The following is a 14,415-nucleotide window of genomic DNA, read 5'->3' as shown; positions in this document are numbered from 1 at the left end:
TCCTGCTGAGCTGTTGCTTGGCCTCCGACCTTGTGCCTTTGGTGCAGTAGGAGAAGCCTTGAGAGCTCTGGCCGTGACTGCAAGGTCTCAGTCACAGAAGCGTGGTAAAAACCCTAAAATTCCGGGTAATGTGAGATCAAGATGCATCATCACGTGGGAGCCTGGGGCAGACCTTGTATTCAGCAATCTGCAGAGGTGAGAAATGATCTGTGTTTGTGTGCGTTCATGGGCACACGTCTGGGCATTGCACAGGCATAGTTCTCCCAACAATTAATAAAAATTACCTATTTTTTGTAAAAGCAACTGCATACAAAACAAAACACTTTGGAAGCACCTCTGTCAGGGCTAGAACACAAACTGCATGAATCATGCAAGTGCTGCAGCAAAGTTGGCCAGAGCAGACCTCTCCAGCCAAGCACAAGCTTTCATGGAGGATTTCACAAAGAGCGCAAGAGAGAGCACAGGAGTAAAAGGGAAAGAAAGCACCACTGGTGTCCCTACACAGATACCTCTACTACTTTACCAACTTGGAAAAGAGATTTGCAGTACCAGTTGCTGTACTTAGCATTAGTGTTTCCTTCCTCATGAATGGCAATACAAATAGAGCTTTCTAAATGAGAATAATTGTATACATTTCAATAGAACCCCATTACTTAATTGTTCTTAACTGCTTTATGCTGCTGCCAACATACTAGGGTGGAATTCACCACACCGAAACATGTAATTATGCTGTAAAGAAGTTGTCGGCAAAACTTCTTGAATAACTATACAACAACAAGTACATACTGCCTTTAAGGTGCAGGCTAATTCCCATTCTGAGTAGACAAGAACAAGGCAAACAAAGTATTCCATGAAGGCAGAGTGTCAGACCACACACTGGATAATGTTTCTGGGAAGAAACACTGCTTAGAAATCCCTGATTCCTTTTAAAACTGCCGAAGTAACTGCTTGTTTCTACAAGATAAGAAACTGATCACCAATAATACCACTGTGTAAGTGCAAATGATGGTAGTCTTTATTTCAGGTCTTGATTGGTCAGGTACAAACATACACCCCGTGCCAGGGCTAAACACACAGGACAACATCCCCCACCCCAAAAGAAGTAAGTTATAGAAGCTGTGTGATAAATCAATCACCTTCCTTTTGGACCTCCACCTATATCCCACTTTCAGGTGTATCAGCATTTTCCACATCACCTTTGTGTGCTTCCCAAGCAACAAACAGTCAGGGCAATAACCACAGGAGTTGTACTAAGAACTCCTGCTTCCTGCAGCTGCTGTCCCTTTTAGAGACTGCTCACAGCTGGAGACACCAGCTCTGACTTTGTCCCTGTAGAACTGTGGCTGCCACTGCTGGGTGCTAACCCCAACTGTCCCCAGGGGTCTGCATCATGTCCTGGCTGCCAGCCTCAGGCAGGCATGAGTGCTGCAACCCAATGAATCACGGGTGACCTATAGCAGCCCTCACTTCAGTCAAGACTGAAATAACAAGCAACAATTCAACTTGTCATACAGTTTATTTCCAAAGACTAGTTCAGTTTTGACAAATGTGGTTAGGCTATCTCCATATAGCAGCTGTCCTCTTGGGCAAGGGTTTGCACAAGTTTAATTTTTTTTCTCATTCTTCCTGCTATTTTCCATTAACAGTTCTACTGGTCTTTTTTTTAACTGCAAGTGTCAGTCTGGAGTCCTCACTGTGAATGGTATGAGAATCAGAAGGATAGGAGTTACTCACAGGATGAGAAGGTAACATTTTGTCTAGGCCATAAAGCTCCAGGGGCTCTGCAGTTTTTTTAAGTTTAGCCCAATACTGTCCAGCAGTGCTGGTAAGCTGTCTGCTGAGCCACACCCATCATCCCTGTCTGCATGCTTCAGCACCTCTTCACTTCCCCTTGCAATGAAGTTCCCCCAAGTGGTTGTGTGAGTGGCAGCAGAAGTCAGTATTTTAGTCTGTTACCACCACCGTCTTGCATTACTTTACCAGTAGGGTTAAAGCTTTTCAATTTTGTTCCCTTTATAGCTCTTTCTCTGCTATTTACATCTTGACATTTCATCTCTAACCAATGCAACAACTGTTCATCTCTGCTGGTATTTTCATCATTGCTATCACCAGACAGCTCATTAGTGCTGTTGATCCAAGCGCTGCCATCACTAGTCTGTCTGTCATTCTCACTAGATGCTAAACCTGGGACAATGGTGCAGGCAGAGCCCTGAACAGTCAAACACACACTGTCCTTAATTCTTGGGTCAGATTCATAGATTGCAGTATCTGGAGGTGCTTCACTCAGGTTGTTGCACAGACTAACGAAGGATTCATATAGTGATGTAGTGGTAAATTCATTGTCACTGTCCCAGTATACACCATTACATTTACCTGCACTACCGAAAGGCTGATAACCAGCTGGCTGAGGTACAGTGGGGCAAGAAATTATATTTGCCTTTCTTTGAACATTTTGATGTATTACTTGCTTATGTATTTCTTCCTCTGAAAGAAAAGCTGAAGCACCTTCATTTGCATGTGTGGAGAAAGACACAAAATCAGTATGTTCTGAACAGGTGTTTGGAAAATCAAGCTCAGTGCTGGGAGATCTGTAGTTGTTAGAACATGTCTGATTGCTAGCGGGCTGAGGGCTTTGATCTCTGCAGCTGCATTTTGGTGTCTCTGACAACTGTCTCAAAGATGGTGAAGGCACGCTTTCAAAGCACAGAGTCAGGCTACTGTTATCCACTGACTGAGACAAGAGGGCATTGAAGCTCTTGTATGCAGAGCTGCTTGGCTCCTTGCATGCAGACACAAGCATATTAAAGCTCCTGTAGGCAGAGCCACAGGGCTCCAGGGATGGAGGCAAAAGGGCGTCACAGCTCTTGTAGGCAGAACCACACAAACCCATGGATGCAGACACAAGGGTATCAAAACTCTTGTCTACAGGGCTGTTTATTCTGTCTGTTTTGGTTCCAAACAGTGATTTCTTTGTAGACTCCTGGATCAGGACACAAGAGTCATGCTCACTTTCAGAACTAGATAGAAAAAGGCTTTGATGAATCATTTGTTGCAGATCTCTTGCATCCAGAGAAGCAGAATTTATGCTGGAGCTCCGATAGCCAGATTCAAAGGATTCTTCTGATTGTTCTGACTCTTTGCTGGCTGTACTACAGTTGTAGTCATCTTGAGAGGCTTTGGTGAAAAGGGGAGCTGTATGAGAAATATCACACAGTTGCAGACTTTTGGCTGCACTTTCTTTTGGATTTTGCTGTGATGGATTTTCTGACCCCATGTTCTCTAAGGTTTTCCCCTCAGCTGTGGGGATGTTTGGACCTTTACTGTCTTGCATGTTATTTTCATCTGCCAGGAGTGCATCAAACATGTTAGCTAGTAACTCATTGTGTTCAGGGTGCTCTCTGAAAGCACTGATGCTGCTCTCAAAAGGCTCAGACATGGTAATCTGGTTGCCAGTTTCTTCTTGGCTCTCAGTTTCACTGTCTGTTAAACATTCACAGATTTCTATACACTCTTCAACTGGTATTGTATCAGCACTGCTTCCTTTTGACAACCACTCTCCAGACTTGTTGTGGCAACTGCAAGATTTCTCAACGTTTCTGATGTTATCTCTTCCCTTGAAGTCTTGGCTTGACAAACTTTGAGCCGGACAGTTCTTGCAACTTCTGTTTTTGGAAGTTAAAAGGACAGGACAGTTAATGTTTATGGTACAGGAAACAATTTTATGCTGTAAAGCAGAGGGATTTTTTTTAATCTTACTTACATTTGTTCCATATGATTCTGCTTTAAGTCGTGGAATGGGAACTTAATTTCATCAAAGTAGCACAAAACTGAAAACTAATAAAGATACAAATGAGACAGGACACATATGAGCTGAATTTAGTATCCCTTACACTAGTCAGACAATAGAATTTAATTACATATTCTACTTCTGATACTCAGGAGAAGGTATTTTTTGCAAAGCTTTTAGATTACCTTGACATTTTTTACAACCAAATGGCTCTTTGCAGGATTTGGGATTTGATCCCACCATTCTTTCTTCACTCTGCAAGGGAAGAATGAAAATTACTTGTTTTGATTGGACTTGGGCTTAATCAGTGTACATTTCTCCCTTCTGATCTCCTTTCCCTCTTAGGCATCTGCATTGCAGAGACAGAAAGTGATAGTTTTGGGCATCTCCTGCTTTTCATTAAACCAGTGCAAAGATGTTTGTATGTTTGATATGTGACTGCTCTTCACAATGACAGTCACCTGTTCTTCTCATCATGTTTAAAATGATGTGTGAAATAGACAGGATCTCATTTTCTGATTACCATTTAAAATTTTTTGAAAGAAATAAAGGTATTTAGCCATCATTACTTGAATTCCAGCAAAGACCAAGGTCCAAAACTGACAACCCCCTACTATAAAATAAGCCTATTCTAGTAAGATTAATAAAAACTATTCAGAAAATGACAGAGTGCAACTGACTTGTGTTTATAAAAATCTCTGCTCACAGACAGCTAGATAAAGGCGCTGAGAAAACCCAAAAGACTAGATTTTAGTGCTACCAGACATTCTGCTAATCAATAGCAAGACTGATAGCCCTATACACAATTATGTTACCCTGTAAACTCTGTAACAAGCAGGATACCTACTTGGTGAAACAGAAGTAACAAATTACAGATCCTGCCATGATCAGTATGCAGGATGTGGGCACAGCCGTCTGCAAAAGGTCTTCAGTCCTCACCTGGTAATCTGTTAAACAAGCAAATATTTACATGTGAATGTCCATCTAAATGTAAGCATTGGCAATACCTTGTTATTTGCTGCTCTTCTGCAAGTTAAAAAAACCACTCTTTTAGAAGATGTAAAATAAAGCCTCCAGCACATAACCAACAGACCCCCAGAGCTGCCAGAAGCGATGGTGGATGGCGTGTGGGAGATGCCTGGCACAGCTACTGTGGGCAGCTACTGGGCGTGGCAGGAGCTGGGACAGCCGATGTGCACTGCGATGCCACTGCCAGCCCTCAGGGACAAGGTCTGTCACACAGGGCCTAAAATGGCATTATCATTGTCACTGTAGTGCAGCTATGTTTCTTATTCTCCCTGCTGCTGTTCAGGAGTTTTTATAAACCCTCATACCTCTATTAAAATAATCCTTAGTTTGCAGCATCTATCTATCTATCTTGTTCATTTATACACACTTGCTCTCACATCAATGTTGCTGTATTATGGAGAATGAACACATTCCTTTCAGCCTTTATTTCAAAAGGCTAAGCAATCCAACCTCCCTTAGTCTTCTCTTGCTTAGTTTCCCAAGGAGTTGCCTATCTGTATTTAGTGTCTTTGGAAGCCTTTACAGATGTATTCCCATTACATTCAAAATGATGAAGATGATGAGTCCATAACTCTCTTCCAGGAGAGTAGAAGAGTATGTAAGACTATATACCATCCTTTTACCAAGCTGCTATTTCTGACATTATTACCATAGTGAAATTCAACTTCTTCACTCCATTCACTCCAGTAGGCTGGGTAGTCCGTGTAGTTACACCTGAGACTTACAATGTAATCATAGCCTCTCTTCAAGGAGCTGGCAGTAATCTCAAAGCTTTTTGCCTGGTGGTTAATTGCTTTTACAGAAACCTGAAAAGAAAGTGAGAAAGTTCACTTTGATTTCTTTACAGGGTGAAAGGTTAGTGACAGCAACTAAATACCAATACGGTTATGTTCTTCAGTGACTTTTCACGAATGAACAAATCAATGATTGTGTATGATATCGCAGTTCATGTCATCAGCAGGTGGTATTTGTTACCTGCCACCATGTACGTTCTTCTGCTGCCAGAAGAAGCCCAGCCCAGAAATGCTGGATTATTCAGAAGGGTGTTTGAAGTGCCTCACCTGCCCCACAGAGCTACCAACCTCCAGCTTCCAGACGTCTAGGGAGCAAATGAAGCTCAGGGAACAGAAGCATAGTATATTCAGTTTCTGCCCTGTCTACTGCAAACAGCAGACCATTCTGGGGTGGCAGTCAGAAGAGTTTCAGTCCTCTGACATCCGGCTGAACCATCTTGGGGTCAAAGTGAACTGTACCAAGTGTGTAATCATGAACACTGTGGGACTTACTCTGGCTGGCCCTTACAATATTATTCATGAAGTGACTTTCTAGAGGACTTTTTAAACTTTAAAGCTCTGGAGACAGAAAATGAAGAGACTGGGTGTCTCTTACCTCTGTCGGGTGCTGCTTCCTCCAGTATTTCACTTCATAGATGACTGGCTGTCCAGAGAGCAAGGATGAAGGAGAGTAGCTCTCCTCCCAACTCAGATTGAAGTTACCATTTTCAGCTTTCTCAATGGCAAGATTTTTGGGGGCTCTTGGCTTAACTACATGTTAAAAAATACAGAACAGCATAACGGGAGAGAACCAATAGAGGGAAGCAGAGAGAAAAATTCACCAGAGACCAGAGTATCATTGCAGTCAATGCACTTAGCCCTTTTCAATGTGCTGTAGCACAGGAATAGAGAACCCAAACCTGAGCAACTTCAGGGTATTTATTAACAAGCAATGATTTTTTAAGCTGGTGAACAAACTGAAAGCACAGCCTTTTTGTGCACTGGATGCAGCTTTCAGCCTGGAGAAACAGGAACAACCCGTGCCCTGACAGTACCAGCTGTAAGGCTGGGTGGGCACAGAGCTCCAGTGTCGCAGTCAAGTTGTCCTGGCTTCCTGTCTCTTGGAGACTGATGTGGACTTCTGCTTATTTGACAGGTAAGCAGCAGCATAAATCAAGTATTCTGAAGATAACCAGCTCCTTGGCCGCCTAAGGTATGAAAATGGTTTCTCTGAGTGCTTAAGGTGACAGGTGCTACCAACAAACTGTTCTGACCAAACTGGGAGCCTAGGCAGAGACATGAACTGTGTCTACACTCTGTCCAGTCTCTTTAACTTTTTATCACTGGCTGTTAAAATACAACAGCAATTACTGTAAAAAAATCTTCTGCTCATGTAGCATGATTCAACTAGCATGAAAGATCAGAGTATGACAGAGACAGGAATGGGAGGAATTTCAGCAGGGATAACCTAGTTTCTTTCTAGAAACTGAAAGCAGAATGATTCCTCTTCATCTTGTATGCCACAAATAAAATGCACTAAAGATAATCTAAACCACTAAACTCCTTTTGGCTCGCAGCTGAGAGGGTACAGCTAGAGGAAGAATCATTCTCTGCTTTCCCCATTACTTATACTAATTCCTTAAGAATCTAATCCAGAATCAGGGTTCTAAAACAAATGGATTTTGCATTTAAGCTACCACAACACTGCACCTCTGACAAGCAAAAAAAGTTCTGGTGAAGTGAATGAGAAGTTAGCTAGGATTGCAAAGCCTGGAACCAGATGTGCCAGTGACAAAGTAAACAAGTACTTACCAAAAAGGGCTGGTGTAACATTGTAATTCCACACATCAGTGCCATTGAATTGTAGAGCTAGAATATATGTGAGGCCTGATACAAAATAATCTGAATATATTGTACAAGTGCACCTTAAACTGTCTTTTTCATTCTCAGGAACACACATGTTTCTGAAAAACAGGCACAAAATTATGTGATGTTTAAGAGAATGTGACATACTATTCCTTGAAAAGGTGAAATCAAGTTTCCCAACATCTATAACTAATCAAAACTGAGAAAAGTCTGTTCCCAGAAATGTTTCCAAAACAAAACTAAGATCCCGAAATAACCCACCCTCCCTAGCTACCCCCCGGGTATGTGTATTGCACAAAAGGCTAAGGATTGATCCCAAATACCACCCTTTGTCACACTTCAGCTTCTAAAGGAACATTCTAACAGGTTGTTAGCATAGGAACAGGTTCATTGAAGTGTATGAGCAAGGTTATTTGAATGTTGGTGTGGAGAAATCATGCAGTGAGGAACAGGAAAACCCAGATGTATCTTCTTTTGTAAGAGATGAAGACAGGCCCTGCTCAGAACAGGGACAACAGTCTGTGCCTGAACATGGAGTTAGATTGTATGCGGAGACAATCACCTGGGCTCCAGTGGAAAATATTTTTCACACAGACTACAGACCAGTGAATCAAGTAAAATTTCTCATGAAGAAGGTAAAATTTTGCACTAAGGTTTTGTAAACTTCTAACAGACCTACCACTCCTACCAGTAGGACTTGATCCCTCCTCTGTACTAAGAGAGCAGAAAGTTCTACAGAGGAGTAGACCACTGAACAGAGTGCTGTTAATTGCAGAAACCCATTTTAAGAGAAATAATCTGAAGTACATTTTGTCCCAGGCACCTACAGTAGAGGGAGGGAATTAAAGCCAATAGTGGCTGCAGGATATATGAAGTTCTAACAATGACAGTGTAACATCTTATTAAACACTTACGACAAAGAAGAAGTTTCCTTTCTGTAGCAGAGCAGGAATTCTTTGGAGCAATTGGTTTGTGCAGGCACCTTCCAGTGACAAATCAGCTCTTTGTCATAGTCAGTGAAGCATGCAAATTCTTGTATGTGTCCTGCAGTCATAACTATGGGAAAGCAGCATACAATGAGAAGCAAGAGAATCAGAAGACTAGAGTGGACTAAGCAGAAATAATTTTTCATCTAAACAGAGCTGCTACACCCCTACAAATTAAGTGAAAACATTGTTACTTTTTGTGTCTGGGTAAATGGAAAGAGGGGCACTCAGACTGTCTCCATCTTTCTGGAGACAACATCTATGGCCTTGGAGAGGAAGAGTCTGCAGTAGTAATATTGAGATAGAAAGGCACATCTCAGCCAACACAGACTTCCAAGAACAGAAAATCTGATTCCAGTAGCTCTATTTAAAACACATCAGCATTAAATTACCAAACAGCACCATTCCACCTATTAAATACAAAAGGTTCAAAACCCAAAATGCAGATAACTAACGGAGTCAGACCAGGATCACTGCTTACAGTCACGACTCATGCTTTACCTACAATGGTTCTAAACTTCCCAAAAGCACACTTTATGCCTCCCCAGAGCGGCTCCCTAGTGCCTAGAAGATCTTCCTACCACAGTCTTTCTTCTAGTATTTACCTTCATTTCATTCAGTACTTCCTGTTCTGTCTTCTACTTGTCATTGTTATGAGAGCATTCAAGACCGAGGAGAGACTGAGTCATGCCGAGCCAGGCACCGAGGAGGTACACAAAAGCCCAGAGACTCTGCACACCAATGTTCAAATTTAGAACTATTTTCACTGGCAATACTTAAGCAAAAAATAGAATATGCTGGTCAAAATATCTTTGTTAAAACTGGAAGTGGAAATAGAATCCACAATCCTCAATCTCCCTTCCAGCCTCACGTTTCTTTATTTCAATGTGCTCCACAAGAGTGATACACAGAAGAGGAGAAGCTAGGTGACAGTAAGGTCATGCTGTTATTAGGACTAACAGTGCACCAACCCTGGTACTGGACCCTGGAATGTGACCATTAGGAAATAGCTAGAAATAGCTAATACTTTTATAATGCAAGGCAATTATTTGCCCTTTCTGATGTCTGACTTCTCTTTCACAGGTAAATAATAACAGTATCTCCCTTTCCTTGCACAAGCTGTACAAATATAAATTCTTTCCTGATTTACATGTTAATCTTCTGTAAAAAAATTAAAATAGCTTTGACTGTTTTTTTGAATTCTATTAATATTTTCTGAGAATTTCCAAAGGGATTCTGCTAGAAGATTTTCGGTGGGAATTATACAAGACCAAAGTTTGTGTACATGGCCCAGTACTTTACCAACTCTCCATGCTGGTCATTTACGTTGCAAATTCAAGATTCAGCTGCCAGCTATTCACATCCTGCAAGGTAATTGTCCTTCAACCAGTTCTGCTTCACAGGCTTATTCCATCCAAGTGGTACCTAAATTTCAGATTATTCCTCCCAAGTTTTTTATGCTGAAAGTACCTAATTTTTTTATCTTCCCTATATATTTTTTTTTATCTCCCCTTTTCTGTAGTCCACTTGTGTTATTTACTATGGTCCAACTTCTGCACACTCCGATACAGGATCTGCAAATGTAAAATGCGATGGACAGATACCTTTGAGTGGATATGATACATAGCACAATGGGATCTATAAAATTTGGATTCTAAGTTGTCTGGTATATTGACTGCTTATAAACCTAGAACTGACTGTGATTCATGGTTTCATTAGTGTTCAACATTTTAGAAAATGTTCTGGTTTAGTTACTAAGGCTAAATATTTATCTTGTAGATAAGAACTGTTGCTGTTATGTCCTTTCTGGATGGCAGTACCATGTTAGGTTCCCTTTTTTTCTGCATGATACCAAATTCTTTAACACTCATCAAAAAAGCAGCAAGTCAAACTTCTGCAACATTTTAACAGTCACACTGCTTTTTATTTTACAATAATCATTACCCTACTGATGTTGTTTATATTTGGTTGCTATTTATAATTTTATTGCTAGTTTCCTTTTCTCACTTTGAAATGTACTTTTAACAGAAGTACTATCAATCTAAGGCTCTTAAAGATGAATGATTATTTTTCAATGTGTTAATCATCTTACACTTTCAAGAATACTTCAGTTAAATGAAGCTCTTCCTTCTGTGCTAAGCTATGATGACTAACAGTTTCACTTTATCTTGCTCCCTGGTGGCCCCACGGCCAAACCACAGCAGCCAGGGGACACCAGAGCTTCCTGCAGAGCTGCCTGGGCTACGCCGAGACCTCACTCATAGTGAGGTGTCCAGTGCAGATCAGATAGTGGGGAAGGAGGAGATGGCTTTCCAAACCTGTTTCTCCTTCCTGCAAATTTCTAGTTTTTCTTGCCCACATAAGAAAAGGTCAATATAAAGAAAAAAAAAAAAAAACCAAGAAGATTTTTTTCTAGTACAGGGATATTTCTGACATTTGAAGTTAAAATTTTATAGTTAACTAGTGGCAACAGCATTACCTAGTGGTCATGGAAAAATGCTGTCAAGAAAAGCTTCAATATAATAATTTAAAATATTGACAAACATACCTTTATTTGTTGTATATGAAAAGAAAAGGACCCACAGGGTATACAGTACAGCACTTGGGAGTCTTGCCATTATTGACAATTGTCAGTTTCAGTAGGAAAAGCTGTGCTGCAATTCTGCCAACAGAAAACATAATAAGCTTACATCCCTGTCTCAGTTATGCTAAAAGTATAGTTTTTCCTACCCCTCTGCTAGATGTTAGAATTCAGACCCCCTGCTGTACCCATTTTCCACCTCTGACCCCTAAAATTAGCTCATGTTATGAGACATGTAGAAGAATAAGGAGAATACAAATGAGCTAGAAGACTTTTCTGCAAAATTTTAATTACAGAGGATACGGGACTGACATTGGCAATGAACCTACTCTCTTTAGCTACCAGAAAAGTTGCTGGTATGTGAAGGCTAAAAAAGGGCAAGCACTAGACCAAAGTCAGTGGCATTGTCACCAAAGCCCTATGATTCCACTCAGATAAGTAAAAGAATTTAAGAATGAAGTGTCCAATCTATTGACTAAAATGTTTTCCCCAAGTCCCATCACCAGTGCCTTGATAATCTGAGTATCACCCTCTTAAAAAAAAAACTAGCAAGGAACTCTGAGTATTGGTCCAACAGAATGCACATTCATTAAAACATCAAATAATTAGAAGTTGTAAAACACATACCTAATCATGATATAACCAGACCAACTTTGGAGAAGGAAAATAATGCAGCTTTTATGTCTCTAAGCATAGCAAAACTGTCTAAGTAAATAAAAAAAAAGATAAAATAATTAATTTCAGACTTAAAAATAGCAAGTGTCCCCAAGATTTTTTCACCTCTACACCTAATGCAGCTACTTCACGCCTAAGATAAGGTGACCAGCTTTCATTTCACTAGAAATGGATGTGATCCATTTAAAAGTCTGATAAATCTGTAGGTGAAGTCATGCTAGGTAATATGTTTTTGGCTTTGCTTTCAGTATAAAGAGGGATGAAATTGGGTCAGCAGCACATTGTTAAGACACAATCCTTTGGTTGCTTCCTCTCATGGTTTTGGAATTTTCTAACTTTCATGTCTGCAAGGTTCAGCTGTTCTGTTTATACCTGTAGGGCTCCCAGGTAGTACACTAGTTTTTATTTCAAACCCTGACGATTCTCTCAGTGTGATGAAGGGAAGGGAAGGGAAGGGAAGGGGAGGGGAGGGAAGGGAGAGGGAAAGGGAGAGGAGAATCTCCTTCAGCAGGTGAATGGTGTTGGGTGTTCTGCAGAAGCTCGGTCAGATTCTGAAGTAGAAAAGGCCACCAAAAGGTATTTTTGGATGGTGGTTCAAGACTCTCATCCCCAAGCTAACCATGCAGCAGAACCACATTTCACGTGTCTGACAGAGGTGAGTCTGTCTGTCTGTCTGACTGAAAATATCCATCCTAGAAGTTAAGGGATAAGGACATTGTTAGTGAAAATAGAAGATCAGAATGGACACTCTTATGTGACCTTCTCTGGGGCAGTTACTGTTCATCTAGTAATAAAAGATAAACCTGAAAGACAAATTTCTTGTAAGAGCTTGAGAAAACTATTACTCAAGAGCTCAATTTTTCATATTCTGAGAATAGATGAAATGTGACTAAGCACAGTAATACTTTTTTTTTTTTAAAGAACACAAGCACCTTTGGTGCTGCTCAGAAAAAAAAGAGCCAACTGCTCTGGCACAAAATAAAAAAAAAATAATAAAAAAATTTCCTTCATTTCCCTTTTTCCCAGAATTCTCGAGAAAGGAAGCACTTGCTTTCCACTGTTAGGTAATACTGCCACATGACTGGAATTCCAAGAAACTCTCAGAACTCTTAAAACTTTGGCAGAGAATCCTGAACCCTGTAAGCATGATGAACAGATGGCAGACCAAAACCATCTTCTCATGGAAGAACGGATCTGTATATGTGCATGAAAATGGAGTTGAGCCAGAGCTTTAATGAAACTGCAAACAGAGAAAATTTTAAAACATCCACAGTTCCTCTGCCTGTTACCTCTTAAGCTTTTCCTTATATCGGACAATGACATAACAATCTTAAAAAAGTATGTAACACATATAGACAATACTAAAATTGCAGCAAACCTAGAAACTCTGATATATTTGAGGAAAGTAAATTCTAAAGACATATGTCACTTCCCCAAAACTAGGAAAGAAATCTCTGTTTGAGTTAGAAGCAGATCTACATGATTACTGGCACAAGCTACATGCTTTGACCGCTTAACCTTTCTGTTTCTTGAAAAAAATATGATGTGATTAAAATGATTTCATTCATTATCAAAAAAATGGTACTAACTTTTGGTCTGGTCTTCCAAGGAAATTAGGGACACATTTCATTAACAGGTGTAATCTGCAAAACTGTTATGCAAGAAGAGAAACTCCTGCCCAAACCAAAAGGTCAGATATTAAATAAGACTGTTTAATGCTCCATTGCTGCAATTGTACAGCTGACGTATAACTCCCTGTTTTAAACTGCCTCTTTTTAAAACTGAGCCACGTCTTGTCTCGCTTTCTAGCACTGGCTATAAACACTGAATAAAATGAGAAAAGCGGCACAGGGCAAAGCAAAAGGTTCACCAACAGCTTCTGTATCAAACCTTGAAAAGAAAGCTTGTGGAGAGCGCAATGGCTTCTGAGGAGAAACCGCCCCTCCCCGGGTGCTCGGCACGAACCGCTCCGAAGCTCTGTGGGCCTCCGGGCACACGGGGGGCACGGCCCGAGGCCGGGGCTGGGCACGGCCCGAGCCCGGGGCTGGGCACGGCCCGAGGCCGGGGCTGGGCACGGCCCGAGCCCGGGGCTGGGCACGGCCCGAGCCCGGGGCTGGGCACGGCCCGAGCCCGGGGCTGGGCACGGCCCGAGCCCGGGGCTGGGCACGGCCGGGAACGGCTCCAATCGGGGATGCGGCCCCGGGACAGACGCGGCTGCCGCGCCCACCGCGCAGCGCACCCGGCGGAAGCCACGATTCGGGGAATTATACCACTTCTATCTAAAATATTGTAAAAGGAGCACTCGAGTTTAACAATCTCAAGAAAAGATGAGCGATTCTGCCCGCGGGCTCCAGCCGGAGCTGCCGCACGGGACGGGCCCCGGGATCTCCGCCCGGCCAAGCTCCGGAAGAAGCACGAACCTTCCGCCCTTCCCAGAACGGGCAGGCAAAAAAAGACCGCACGAACGGCGCGCCAAGCACAAGTAACGAGAAGGAGCCGGTCCTGACGCCAGGACGAAGGGCCGCGGACGTACCTTGTACCGGGCTCCGGAGCGAGAACGCGGCGCTGTCCCGGGCCCGGCCCGAGGCCTCCAGCCCCCGCCCCCCGTCCGGGCCGGGGCCGAGCGGGGCGGGGCCGGGGCGGGGCCAGCGTGGGGCGGGCCCGGGCCGGGCAGGGCCCGGGGCGGGGCCTGCGCGGGGCGGGGCCATCTGTGGCGGG

At 42.3% G+C, this 14,415-nt stretch overlaps 1 protein-coding gene across 1 annotated transcript; it reads right to left on the bottom strand.

Moving 5' to 3' along the window:
* Positions 1 to 993: 993 nt before the first annotated feature.
* IL4R (interleukin 4 receptor) lies at positions 994 to 14,310 on the bottom strand. The gene is made up of 11 exons (XM_058850194.1): positions 14,231 to 14,310; positions 11,650 to 11,727; positions 10,990 to 11,103; positions 8,370 to 8,511; positions 7,402 to 7,553; positions 6,206 to 6,360; positions 5,466 to 5,622; positions 4,635 to 4,734; positions 3,973 to 4,042; positions 3,761 to 3,834; positions 994 to 3,662 (listed from the first exon to the last, which is right to left on the bottom strand). Exons 3-11 carry the CDS (start codon positions 11,057 to 11,059, stop codon positions 1,937 to 1,939), a joined length of 2,646 nt encoding a protein of 881 aa, XP_058706177.1. The 5' UTR covers positions 11,060 to 11,103; positions 11,650 to 11,727; positions 14,231 to 14,310; the 3' UTR covers positions 994 to 1,936.
* Positions 14,311 to 14,415: the final 105 nt, after the last annotated feature.

The sequence above is a fragment of the Poecile atricapillus genome, chromosome 14 (assembly GCF_030490865.1).
Source record: "Poecile atricapillus isolate bPoeAtr1 chromosome 14, bPoeAtr1.hap1, whole genome shotgun sequence".
NCBI classification, from domain to species: domain Eukaryota; kingdom Metazoa; phylum Chordata; class Aves; order Passeriformes; family Paridae; genus Poecile; species Poecile atricapillus.
This window is presented reverse-complemented; position numbering and strand designations above follow the sequence as displayed.

Excerpts from the sequence above, each read along its gene's own strand:
- IL4R (XM_058850194.1), bottom strand. The coding sequence starts at position 11,059 with ATGGCAAGACTCCCAAGTGCTGTACTGTATACCCTGTGGGTCCTTTTC. Across the intron at positions 6,361-7,401 it reads TGTTACACCAGCCCTTTTTG|TTAAGCCAAGAGCCCCCAAA; the intron begins GTAAGTACTTGT and ends TTTAACATGTAG. Across the intron at positions 5,623-6,205 it reads GGAAGCAGCACCCGACAGAG|GTTTCTGTAAAAGCAATTAA; the intron begins GTAAGAGACACC and ends CTTTCTTTTCAG.